The 14,197-nt window shown below is 39.2% G+C and overlaps 1 protein-coding gene across 2 annotated transcripts in view; it reads right to left on the reverse strand.

Annotated features, from left to right (window-relative positions):
• SERINC5 (serine incorporator 5) overlaps positions 1-14,197 on the reverse strand; it is a 114,485-nt gene that overhangs the window by 38,277 nt on the left and 62,011 nt on the right. For both annotated transcript variants that reach the window (XM_020998428.2, XM_020998427.2), the window contains 3 exons: positions 6,529-6,707; positions 5,345-5,427; positions 4,683-4,776 (listed from right to left, as the gene is read on the reverse strand). In XM_020998428.2, the coding sequence (XP_020854087.1) occupies positions 4,683-4,776; positions 5,345-5,427; positions 6,529-6,707 (356 nt within the window). The remainder of the gene's footprint in view (positions 1-4,682; positions 4,777-5,344; positions 5,428-6,528; positions 6,708-14,197) is intronic.

Raw genomic sequence — 14,197 nt, forward strand, 5'->3', positions numbered from 1 at the left:
GAACTTAGATAGCTTTACTATCAATAGGAAATCTACACTTTGTTTCAACTCTACACAGATCACCTTCTGTGACAATGAAAAACAACTTAGGAGAGCAGTTACTTATGCATTTTGCATCGTTTGATTCCACATATTGCTGAAGATAAGGTTATCTTCGCGGTCACATACGTCCCACAGTGTCACATGTATGTATGGAAAGCACCTTACTGGACATCTCCAAGCTTGCTTTCTGTTCTGATCAGTCATATATATAGAGCTGAGGGCCTAGAGGTCATCTAGTCTGACTTCATTTTACAGAGGGGGGTACTGAGGCCCACAGAGGCCCGGTGGCTTGCCTAAGGTTACAAATCATAAGTAAAGACAAAATTTGAAGCCTCCAGTATTCAATATCCTCCAGGCAATCTTCTCTCCATTGCACCAAGTTACCAGATTTTTTTAAAAAGAAATCAATAAAAGAATGACATTGAGATTTTTATATTTTTTAAACCTCTCAGTTAGTGTTAGTGAGTTCCTTGAGAGGGCATTTGAAATAGTTAACCTTCTCATGCATTCACGAAGAGTCAAAATTTGAGAAATAATAAAGTAGGCATGTGGGTCAGTAATTGCTGTTGTCTCATTGGTTGCCTTTAAGGGGTGGGAAGAACTTAGGGCAGAGGGAGAAAACTAGCTATGCCTTTTTCCATTTTTTTAGAATATTCTCTGAGATATCTCAAAGACAAAAAAAAAATCCCTGGTGATCTTAGAATTGTGGTGCCCATACTGCCTTTCCTTTGTATATAATTGGTCAGGTCCACATGCTCTTCCCAATTTCATTTTTTTTTTTTTTTTGCTTTTTAGGCAATTGGGGTTAAGTGACTTGCCCAAGGTCACACGAGTAGTAAGTGCCAAGTGTTTGGTCTGAGTCCGGATTTGAACTCAGGTCCTCCTGACTTCAGGGCCGGTGCTCTATCCACTGCGCCACCTACCTGCCCCCCAATTTCATCTTTTTAAAAGTCGTTTCCATTTCCACACATAACACTTTAAGCAGAGAAGTAAGAGAGAGCAAATATTATCGCTTTACTTTCTTTGTAATGAAAACAGATCACTATAAAATTGTGATTAAAATGCTAATATGTCTGAGGCCCTTCCTAGTTTCATCTATGAATGTCTTTGTGATAATATGATTCAATCGAATCTCATGCCAAGTTATCATCTCATGCTGTTTTATGAGGCAACACACTCAATCTTCCGTCATCCTCTAATATGTTTTTGCAAATGAGGCTGTAAACTACATCAACCTCGCACTTAGTAAAGAGATTAAATGTTAGCTGACTGAGGCTTCTGGGTTCTTTCGGACTCCTTGTGGTTATGACAGAAACGGTGACAGTCAACGGTTGTTGCTTCTATTCATTATTCAGAGTTGAAAACATTTACTAATTTGATCTTTACTTTGACTTCTGTTATAACCAGGGGATAAACTGACCATACAAAGAGAGCTGATTATGAAAAAATTATTTTTAATTTTAATTAAATTAATTAATTTTAATGATTTAAAGGCACAGAAGGCACACATTCAAATCTGCAGATGACATGAAACTGTAAAGGATAGCCAATGTACTGCATGACAAGCAAGTAACTGAATTTCAATACAATATAAAGTGGATGTCAACAGGGATGTGGTTTGGTTCCACCAGTAGCATATAAAATCATTCACTGGTCACTAGACGATGATCATACATTAAGAGTACCAAGTAACATTAGTGTGATGTCTTAGGACTGCCTAATCTTCACCCCATCTCCCACCATCACTGGAGAAGGGAAGGAGTCACAGACTGAATGGCGTTCTGTATTTGTCCTTTTTTTTTATGAGTTAACACATACACACAAAAAATCAGCTGGCAGTTAACTCTGTGGTGATAGGCTTCTTCAAAGCTTAGCTCATTAGGTCTTTAAATAACTGCCAACTTCTGTGTCACTAGTATTATATTCATAAGATGAAGGATTTCTATTTAGAGCTGGGAGGGATCTTAGAGGCCTTCATTTTATGGATGAGGAAACAGAAGGACCCAGAGTATGTTTGAAAGGATTTGAAGTCAGGTCCTCTTGACTCTAAGCCCAATGTCCTTGAAGTCTTTGTGAGTCAGTATGACTTAAGACCACAGGAAGAGATCTCAGAGACCAATTAGTCCAGGGGTCGGGAACCTGCAGCCTCGAGGCCACCTGTGGCCCTCTAGGTCCTTGGGTGCAGTCTTTTGACTGAATCCAAACTTCACAGAACAAATCCCCTTCATAAAAGGATTTGTCCTGTAAAACTTGGGCTCACCTAAAAGGCTGAGCCCAAGGACCTAGAAGGCCACATGTGGCCTTGAGGCTATAGATTCCCTCCCTGATCTAATCTAATCCTCTTGTTTTACAGATGAAGAAACTGAGGCCCAGGGTGGGTGAAGTGACTTGTCCAAAAAGTAGTTAGAAGTGGGATATGAAGAAAGGAGATTTGAACCCAGGTTCTCCAAGTCCAGAAGCAGTGGTCTTTCCTCTGTTCATTGCCTGCACTCTACTGACATACCTTTCAAGAACTTGAGGTCACCTCCATGCATTAAAGTAGGACCCAGGGGGGTTGGTAGTGGGGTTTTCCAGTCTTTAAAATGACAAAGAGCCAAAAGGGCTTCTGATGAATATTTTCAAGGAGCTTTTCTACCACCCTACCACTCCCCATCCTCAGATTGAGATGACATTTCCTGCAAGAGTAAGGTGCTTTGAACTTTTCCCTATCCTACTAAAATGATGATGATGATGATGATGATGATGATGATGATGATGGGAAAGGGAAGGGAATAGGCATTTATAGAACTATGTGCCAGGCACTGTGCTAAACCATTTTTAAAAACATTATCTCACTTGATTTTCACAACAACCCTGAGAAGTGCTATTATTATCCCCATTTTACAGTTGGGGAAACTGAGGCAAACAAAGGTCAATTACTTGCCCAGGGTAATACAGCTAGTAAGTGTCTGAAGCCAGTTGGATAAGAACTAAGGTCTCGCTGATTCTATGCCCAGTCCAGGGCTCTCAGCTCACAAGCAGATGGAAAAAAAAATTTGAACACCCCACATTTCAAGAAACCTGTCAAAACAGTGTCTTTTTAAGATCTCTGAGATGCATTTGCTTCCCTGCTCTGCTATGAACAGGCATGCCCTGTGGGAGAGGGGCCAGGAAAGGGGCAGAAACAGACAGCACCAGACTGCTGGCAAGCTGAAACTGGACATAGAAACTGCTGGCCGGCCTCTGGTCCTTGAGGAGGACAGGGAAAATCAGTTAGGGAGTACTTGAATCTTAACTGAAAATCCAGAAGACTTCTCATTAGGGAGAAAAAAATCCTCACACAGCACTGGGTTATGTGGGATCCTCTTTCTCAAAATCACTTTTAAAAGTGTGGAAGAAAGAAATATATCCATTTTCTGCATTAGAGCTCTTGATTGAAGGAAAAAAACCCTACTAAATTGGATCATTATGGGTGACATTATTAATTCTTTATTTTAAAAAGAGAAGTATATACTTTATTAATAAATGTTAATAAAGGATTTTTATTGAGATGTCAGTTGCAAGGTCAGGAAGGACACAAGTGACATTCACTATGCAGGTCTAAACTGTGATTTCTAAAAAGTTTTAAAGCAACTCAACCATTTCCAGAAGTGCCAGCCAACAAAACAGCATGGATATTACAGACCCAGAAAAAAAAAAAGGCTTCAGAAGTAAGCAAAACATTACAGACCCAAAAACCCAAGAGGCAGTCCCAAGAGAACACTATTTGTTTTATAGGCAAATAAATGATATTTTGCCAAGGACACTAGGTTTTTACCATGAAGTTCCCTCTTTCAAATATGTACCTAGGTTCTAGGGAGGGAAAAAAAAAAAGCTTGGGGAAAAAAATTAATGAAGTCTTATGAACAATTTATAATAAGTGTACATAAGTGACTTAGGATTGCAGAGCTGGAAAAGATTCCAACTGGACTCCATCTCTCTCATTCTATACAGACGAAGGCACGAAGGCCCAGAAATGCTAACTATCTTGATCAAGATCATACATGTAAGTTCAGAGGCATAACTTGGATTTGAACTTGGGTTCTTTCACTCTAAATCCATAGCACTTTCCAGTTACTATACTGCCTCTAGTTTATGGAAACCACCAAATATGATACAGGATGTCCAAAACAAGTAGAAAGACTGAACACCAAAACAGAGTCACATGAAATAATTTTGACCAAAGGGTCAGATTCAGCAATAGGGACCATCAAGGAGGAAGGAGGTGGTCAGCAGTATGGCTGAAAGACCCAACTTCATAAATATATACATATATACATACATACATACACACACACACATATATACACATACATACACATATATAAACCACACACATACATATATTTATCACTCAGCACATATAATTAGCTTTCTGCCATGAGGATCTTAAATGCTTCCATGACCACTCAGTAGGGCCTAGGCATACTCTAATATTTAGTAGATCATAAACTAATTTTGAACTTTTTGTTAAAGCACACGAGAAAAATATTTTCTTAAGTTTGAAAAACAGAATAACTAGACTAAGAAACCTCCTGAAAGAAAAAGAGGAGTATTCATGCATTGGGTATAAATTGACTTTGACAAACACTACCACTATGTTTTACTATACTGGTACATACCAGTTTTTATTCCATTTATGTGCAAACTCCACAAGTAGAATGAGCTGGATTCCTATAAATACAAATGCTCCAATGGCCCCCACATAGCGCCATGCTGCAAAGCAGAAACCGACACAAAGAAAAAAAAATCAATAAATTCAATTTAAACTAACTCATCTATATAGTGTTATTGCATTTTAGGGCTTATAAATTTATATATTATTACATTTTATAGCCTATAAAGCTACATTTCTGAATGAGATGTACATTTTAATTTATGACCAATGAGAGAATTTCTTTTTCTTGACCATCATATTTGTTACAAGGATTTTGTCTTTTTTTTTTTTCCCGTAGGAAGTTGAGAAGTCAGGGAAGAGAAGGGAAAGAAAATAAATGCTTGTTAAACTACTTTCTGGGGTTTTTAAGTTATAGTTTCATAATATTCATTAATTAGCCCAGAATTAAAGGGATACAGTCAAGGAGCAAGAACATAAATAATATGAAAAGAAAACAAGAGCAAAACCTATAGATTGGGTGGAAACAAAGAGACACAAGTAATTTTCTGAAGAAAGTCCAAGAAAACTACTATTTTGATCAATAAATGCCCTTTTGCTTACACCAATGGTTAATTTCACAAGGCAAGTAAAAAAGCAAAATGTTGCCCCCAAACTCCCTATTGTTACCTTTCAGAAACGTGTCTTGGTCTGGGATGAAGAATGCTCCTGAGCACATGGCCACCAACAATAAAAGCTTAATGAACCAGAATCTGGCAGGGAGGAAAACAAGGAGGAAATGAATTTAAATGTTAAGTACAAAATAAAAATACAATTTAAATACATGAAAGAAAGGAGGATAACTTGCATACAAAAGAGACATCCTAAAAGAAACAGAGCAATCAACTCAAGCTAGGTCTGCTTTCAACCCGTTCTTTGAAAAAATGGTCTCTCAAATTAACTACAAAACACGTATGAAGGAAGATACTATCTGCATCCAGAGAAAGAACTGATAAAAGTATGCATAGAATGATTTTACATATATATACGTATATATGTACACACACACATTTGTATCTGGTGGCAGCCATCTCTAGGGTAGAGGGGGAGAGAGAAGAAAAAAAAAAGAAATTTACATGATAACTTTATTATATATTTAAAGAGAATAGCAAATTGTACATAACAGAATTGCAGTTTCATGCGCGATTATCTTTTTTTAATTATACTATGTTATAGAAATGCTTGTTTTATTCCATAATAAAAATAAAGGAAAGTTAAAAAAAAGAAAAAAGAAAAAGATGGCCTCTTGAAACTAAATGCAAACGATTATCACAGTGACTACAGAGAGCTGGGCTCTGGAGACTTATTTAAAATAAAAACTCCACAACTGAAGAGAGAGAGAAAGATAAGCTGGGTGAAGGTCTTGACACAAGGAATAAACTTGGTGTTTCTCATTTCTACTGCCGCATTTCACAAAGAGGATTCCGCCATCTCCAGACTTAAATTTCTCCAGACCTCTGGACACCCCTGCAGCCCCACAACACACCTCCTTCTAGCTACATTTCAGCTAACGGGCAGGGGGAGAGCGTGAGGAACATCACCCTTCAAAGGGAATCAGAGATTCCTCAGCCTTGTAAGGAAACTGGCAGGATAGGGAAACAGAGGCAGCTAGGCGGCACAGTGGATAGAGCGCCAGACCTAGAGTAAGGAGGATCTGCGTTCAAATCCAGCCACAGACAATCAGTAATTGTATGATCCCGGGCACAACACTTAACACTGTTTGCCTTGGTTTCCTCATCTGTAAAATGATCATGACTAAAACGACTGAACTTCAACAACAAAGGAAAACAGGAACACACATGACAGCCACTTACCCATTGTGAATGTAGGCTCGGCAACTCTTACTGTTGTTTATCTTGATTGTAAATAAGCAGAAGATGAAGAAGAAACAGGCCATTCCGAAACACACTCTGTAAACCGCAGAATAGCCCACTAGCTTCTCACAAGTGTCCCCTGCTTTAATGCCTTTACAGATGTCTTCATAAAAAGGAATCTGAATGGAGAGGAAAGAAGAAATAAATTTTAAAACTGGCTGACACACATGCCTCCATATTGTCAGGGCTTTAGGATAGGGCTGAGGGAAAACAAGGTATGGATAAACAAGGTTTAAGACGGACAAAATTATTTTCCAAGAACAGTTTTTCCCCTGAAAGGTTTTAAATTATTGAGGGGGATGGAGTGGGAGAAGAGAATAAGAATTAATTAAGAGCCTACCATGTGCCAGGCACTGTGCAAAGCGCTTCATTAATATTGTTTATTTTATCCTCACAAAAATTTTTATCCCCATTTTATAGTGGAAGAAACTGAAGCCGACAGAGGTTAAGTGACTTGCCCAAGGTCTCATAGCTATAAGGGATCTAAAGCCACATTTGAACTCAGAAAGGGGTGTCTAACACTAGCCCACTGTACCACCTAGTTGCCTAGTTAGAATAACAGGTGGAGGGACCCGAGTTCAAATCCGGCCTCAGACCAAACACTTGACACTTACTAGCTGTGTGACCCTGGGCAAGTCACTTAACCCAATTGCCTAAAAAAAAAAAAAAGAATAACGGGTGGAGGGAGAGAATCAATATGATACCTACTTATTACCATTCAGCCTTAACTACACCCCAATAATTCATAAGAGTCCAATACAAAAACACATGTATATGGAATCAGATTATTGCAAATTTCATTAGTGAGGTTAGCAATACCATACAACTCTCACAAGAGAAGGAAAGAAAGCCTGTCAGTTTCTCCTTGACAAGACTGAAATTCCTATCACTGACCATAATCTCCTGTCCTTCCAGTTTTCCCTGCGACTCACTCCTCCGAAAGTTCTCCCCTCTGCAGAGGAAAACCTGCAGTCATTCCACTCCTTGCTTCCCCAGGCCAGCCAGACATTCCTATTTTCTAGCCTGGCTTTATTCACTTCAACATCTTGGCCCTCTAGTTCATAAGTTCAATTCTATAGTTCCTGACGTTGAATCCCTCAAACATCAATGAACAAATCAATAAGTTCATTCACTAATTGAACTACGCCCTGTTCCAGGCTTTGAAATAAAGACAAAAAGTAAACTGTTTCCCACAGCACACAGGTAAATATCTAAGTTCATCCACAGCATGGGTGCCATGACCTAAGTTGGGTGGGGGTGCTCTATCCCTCCTCCTCCAGTTTACCCTCTGGGTTTGGTTTCTGCTTAGTCTTTTTTTCTTTTTTTGGTCCTTTTTTCAGTTCTAGGTACAGGTGAATACCCACTGACTCCAGAACGAGCCATAGTGACCTTAGAAGTTGATTTGGAGCCAGATTTGCAGGCAGGCAGCCCAGTAGAGAGAAATGGAAACCCTGAGAATCCAAGATGTCTGGGACTCAAGCCCAAAGGGAACTTTGGACTTGGAACCTAAGACTGTTCTATATAGGAACTGCTCCCAACTATGAACCACTTAATCCTCCAGAGAAAAGGTGAGGGGAGCAAGGTAGGGATTATGCCTTGGTGTTGGGGGGAAAATTGGGGAGGAATGTATGTTCATTCTTTCTATCTCTGAAGTCAATATTCCTTTGTAAAAGCAAGTCTTTTAATTGGTTAAATGGAATAGGTGTGCAGGGGGATCACCCCGCCCAATCCATGGAATTGTGCCAGGGACAAAAGGCTTAGACACCACTCCCCAAATTCCCTTAAAGAGAACCCTGAGGGAAAGGTGAAATGTAACACACCTGACCTTTGTACAGTGGGGGTGGGGAAGAGAAGAGTGGTCACTGTTACATATGGGACCTGGGGTAAAACTGAGCCCTTCGAATTTGCAGGGACCCCTAAATCACATCCCTAAAGTTATGTCACAGCTTCCTCACAACAACCCTGTGAGATTAGGGGTGTAAGTATTATTACTTTCACTTTCTAGATAAGAAAGCTTCCAGGTCAAATATTAACTGGTAAAAGCGAGCCTGAGGTTTTCTGAGCAGTCAGCATCCTTTGCACCATACCATGCTTCTCTTAGGCAACTAGGGGGTGTAATGGATAGAGTGCTGGGCTTGGAGTCAGGAAAACTCATCTTCCTAAGTTCAAATCAGGACTCAACACTTCTAGTGTGACCCTGGGCAAATTACTTAACTCTGTTTGCCTCAGTTTCCTCATCTGTCAAACAAGCTGGAGAAGGAAATGGCAAACCGCTCCCAGTACCTTTGCCAACAAAACTCCAAAAGGGGGTCATGAAAAGTAGGACATGACTGAAAACAAAAACAGCAACAAAAAGACTGTGTCTTTTCACAGCATGGCTATTATAGCTAACTACATCATCACACAAGAAGGATCTTTAACCCTGGATGTTGGAACAGGGGTGCCTTCATTCAGGAATACCTGAATAAGCTGTGATGTAGGAATGACATCATCAACTATGAATGTAAATAAAAGGAAACCAGAAGGCTGGCCTCTGATGCAGAACTGATATCAAAGGGAGTGAAGGGAGAGTGACCTGGAGGTCAGTCGATGTTAGCACCAAGAATCTGATCAGGGTGATGCATTACAACAGAGTGAACCTTAAGGAAGGCAAGGGTGCTGAGTGATAGTAGCAGCGAGGAGTAAGGAGCAAGAGGAAGGTGACTCTACTTCCTGATCCTATATATCTAAGAGCATAAGGGAAGGAGTAGAATGCACAGGAGAGTGCCAGGAAATTAAGATCCCTTCCACATAACAGTAAGCTTCCAGGAATGCAAAAAGATGGAAACGGCATGAGAGTAGATGTAATATGCAGAGAGAACTTGAGAACAAGGGTTGTCACAATGGAGAGGAAAGCGAAGAGGAGGTCAGGGACTGTGAGGGTGTAGGTCTAAGACGGATATGGATGAAGGCTCCAGGAGAATTAGGAAGGAAGGAGGTTTCTGCCTTCACAACACTGAATCAATGGGTCATTCACACACCTCAGCCCAAATAGAGACAACTCCACCCCACAAATACTTACCAAAACCTTCTATACATTCTAGACATGACTTAATACAGTGTCAGCATTTAACAAAATGCTAAATATATACAGGGAAAAGAAGGCTAAATTTTAACAAGGATAATTTGCTCTGGTCAAATATTTGTTGTTCCAAGTCCTTTCCCAGTTTTTAATAAAGAAAACACACACTACACACATATTCCGTACTAAAAAGATAAATATATCTCAGGCCAAAGGGTGTCACCTTAGACTGACCAAACAGCAGAAGAAACCTCCCCTGAACATTAAACTCACTAATTTGTCTGTGATGGTCTTGTAGCAACTTCTCTGCAAGCAAATGACCACACAGAAGGTTAGGTGAAACAAATTCAAGGCCAAAAATTACTTAAAATACTCAGTTCACAAATAACATACCTGGTCCCTGTCCATCCACAAGCCAGTAACCGCTCCTAGACCCGTGGGCCCTCTACAAGCACCCCATTTTAGACAAATGTAAAACAATTTCAGACTTACACAACAAATTAAGAGGTAATTATTCACTTCACATTATTAATTTAGTATAAGACACCTTTATTAGTACACTGAAACTATCCATTTGATTTTTCAAAAAAAAAAAATCAGATATATATGAAGAAAGTTTTAAGGTGAAGTATGCCTATAGACAAACATTTTATTTAATAGAAAAATTAGTACACTGTGAACCAAAACACTACATATTGTGAGAAGAAAATGATACCTGGAAAAAAGCATATCTGTGCATACATGAGACCACTTGCCCAAGATAATCCAAAGCTCATCAAACTTGGAGTCAGAGGACCTAGATTTGAATCCTGAGCTCTACTATCTGTGACTTTGAACCAATCACTTAATATCTCTGGGTCCTACTTTTTTCATTTGCAAGTAAAAGGGTTGGACTAAATCTCTAAAGTCTCCCTGTACTCTTAACTTCTAGGATCTCTGGCATTCCAATAAAAAAAAAAAAGGTGGAAAGACTGGCCAGCAGACGGAGAAAAAGCAGATTGGCCAATTTTGTTTGCTTCCCAGACATGTGAAATGTAGTTTTTTGGTTTTTATTTTTAAAGAGACAGAGAGAGAGAGAGAGAGAGAGAGAGAGAGAGAGAGAGAGAGAGAGAGAGAGAGAGAGAGAGAAAGACAGCTACTTGGGCAGTCTTCGAAAGAGAGACTTTAAGAACACAAAAATTATATGAAGATTAAAAGAAACAGAAAGGGATAAAAGATAAAAATTAGAATTATAGAAATATTGCAGGCAAAATATATTTCATCTACATTAGGTTATTCTATTTGTGTGTAAATGTTAGTTACAATTCACTCAACTGTAAATTCTTTGAGGATAATGCCTTAGTTTGTACGAAGAGGACCTAGCAGTTTTAACAGGCTACAAAATCAGCAGAAATCATCAATTCGACAAGGAAGCCAAAAAAGATTGTGGAAAAGACTGTGAAAAGAAGTCAACAAGCATTTATTAAGCACCTACTATGTGCTATGCATGGTGCTAAATGCTAGAGATACAAAGAAAGTACCACCCTTCCCCTCTCCCAAAAGCAGGATCTTCCAAGGTAATAAATAATCCCAGCCTCCTCAGAACACATCTGGGAAGTTGTGTTCAGATCTGGGTGCAACATTAATGGACAACCGAAACAGGGAGCAGATTGGAAACCAAGTCATACAGGGACTGGCTAAAGGAACTGGGGATTCTTACCCTACAGAAGAAAAGACTGGAGGTCTTGAAGTACAAACAAGATGCTCACTTACATAGAAGGGATTCCTAATCAGGTATGGGTTGGAATAAATAACCCCTGAGGTCCTTTTCAATGCTGAGACTCTAAGAATTTATATTTCTATTTCTCCTAGTGACATAAATGTTTGTTGAGCAGATGAGTAGATGCCACTGAACTCCTAGCACTTTGTGGCAGTCCCAACATAAATTTGGCCTTAAAATCACTGAGATTAAGGCATTGGGCATACAAAAATGAAAAATGAAAGTCTCTGTCCTCAAGAACCTATACTCCATTTCTGGAGTCAATGGTTTCTGTATAACATCCTTCCCCACACTAATAAGCAAAAGGACTCTACTGGGATATTGGGGCTGAACAAAGAAAAGATATTTTCCCAAGATCATTATATGATAGGACTGCCTACATTGCTAAACTCAGCTGACAGCCAAAAGAGGAACTGAAATTCTGCAAAAATCTCTGGTACAGTTTGACCTGCAATGTCTTGAATCAGGAAGTATTTCTTAACAACAATTCTCTGCAATCTCAAAGTTAATACTATAAGAACAGGAGTACAAACAAGCTCTTTAAAGACAGATGCACTAATACACTGTTGGTGGGACTATGAATTAGTCCAATCATTTTGGAAAGGAAATTTGGAATTATGCTGATATGATATGTTATATGATGATATATGATATGATATATGATATAATATTATTTCATACCCTTTAACCTAAAGATATCCTGTGCATATATAGCAAAGAAATCAAAGACAGAAAGAAATGGTTCACATTCACAGAAACACTTTTTATACTAGCAAGAAACTGGAAACAAAGCAGATGTTAATGGACTGGCGAAGGCAGAAACAAATAGTGTACATGAAGATAATACAATATTATTGTACCACAAGAATATTACAGATGAAAAACCCGGAAAACAATGACTACAACAATGTAAATGGAAGAACAAAAAAAATTAAGCTGAATACTATGTGATTATAATGATCAAGATTGGCCCTGAGAAAAGAGAAGAAAATGCACCTCCCTCTCCCTTCATTACAGATGGAGGGCTAGGGGAGTAGAACATTCCTAAACTATCAGATTTGGTTGATGTATTGGCTATACTTGCTAAACTGCTTTTCATTTTATCATTTTCTTTTTAAAAATTTTGGTTACTAAGGATCAATATATTATTTAGAAATGCATACACATATACACGTTGGTTGATTTTTTTGAAAAGAACGAAATGTTAGGGCTCTCAACAGGTGAAGATGAAGAGATTACAAATTAAAGGTTCCACCAAAAATAAGATTAAAAATGGGTTAAAACTAAGAGGTCTAGGGGGCAGCTAGGTGGCGCAGTGGATAGAGCACTTGACCTGAAGTCAGGAGGACATGAGTTCAAATCTGACCTCGGACACTTAACACTTACTAGCTGTGTGACCCTGGGCAGGTCACTTAACCCCTACTGCCTCACTCAAAAGCAAAAACAAAACAAAACAAAACTAAGAGGCCTTAAATTTCAGTCTGTTCAATTATTCAACATGAACAAGAGAGGACTTACTGAATAATGTGACTGAATAATAACATTGAAGTATATGAAGCATATGAAAAGCTCTCTCACCCGAGATGGTACTCATCTGAATTCAGTCTCCCCTAAAGACAGAATAAGAGAAAACAGGCTCAAAAGGGACCAGCAAGAGAGAATCAGATAAAGCATAGAGACGTATTCCCTAGCAATCAGAGTTGTCCCACATGGACGAGGATGACTGATCCAGACTGTAGAAGCTCTTTTTCTGGCAGCATTCAAAGTCAGGATTCTCACCTGACTGGGATGGTTTTTGTTAAGTTACATTACTTTCTTCTTGGCTAAATTCTAGCCTAAACATTTAGAGGAAAGGTCAGAGGCAACACATGAGTGAAAATGATGGCAACCCTTAGACACACCAGAGAGATAAGCCATTCTAGGCTTTGGTGACTGAAACCCATGGCACCACTTCAGGGGTCCTCATTGCTGCCCTCAAATCTGCATTACTCTCCCTGCCTCCAACCAGAGGCATCACTGTGAACTAATGGCTATGCTGCTGAGAATCTTTTTGAATCTGAGCCAAGGACAAAGAGGTTTGATTCCTGTCTAGTAAGTAATAAGCTTGCCAGGAAGTAGAAGAAAAGAAACAATAGTTATTGTCCTAAGCTGGGGAATAATTTGTCCCTTTTTTTGGGGGGGGGCACGCAACTGTTAACTAGATCTCTGACAATCTCCAACAATTCTGAAGGCAGCTTCTGATCATCTTTTCTCCTCCTTCTTCCCCAAACAAAGCTGCAGTACAAGCCAATCATCCACCTCCACCTCTTCTCAGGGAATAGTGATTAAGAAAAGATTCCTGAAAATTGAGTCCTAGAAATGACACCTTCTCCAAATCTGCCTTTAAAATACTGCTTGACTGTCTGAGCTAGATCAACTCTTAGAGCCCCTTCTGCTTTTAAGTCGCCATCGAATTGAACGGTACATCTTATTTTGTGTCACCATAGCAGCAACACAGAACTGAGCTCTACTCCTGACTGTGGTGTTGTTGTCTTGTCTTGTCATGTCTGACTCTTTGTGACCCCATTTGGTGTTTTCTTGCCAAAGATACTGGAGTGGTTTGCCATTTCCTTCTCCAGCTCTTTTGACAAATGAGGAAACTGGGACAAACAGGGTTAAGTGACTTGCCAACTGAATTTAGCAAATATAAATGAAATCATTACGTACTAGAGAATTTTAGAACTGAAAGGGGCTGCTAACATTACCTGGTCCTAACACAGACCTTAATTAATATCAACAGCATCAGCTTA

This window comes from Phascolarctos cinereus, unplaced genomic scaffold (genome assembly GCF_003287225.1).
Source record: "Phascolarctos cinereus isolate Bilbo 61053 unplaced genomic scaffold, phaCin_HiC Scaffold_4;HRSCAF=312, whole genome shotgun sequence".
Classification (NCBI taxonomy): Eukaryota; Metazoa; Chordata; class Mammalia; order Diprotodontia; family Phascolarctidae; genus Phascolarctos; species Phascolarctos cinereus.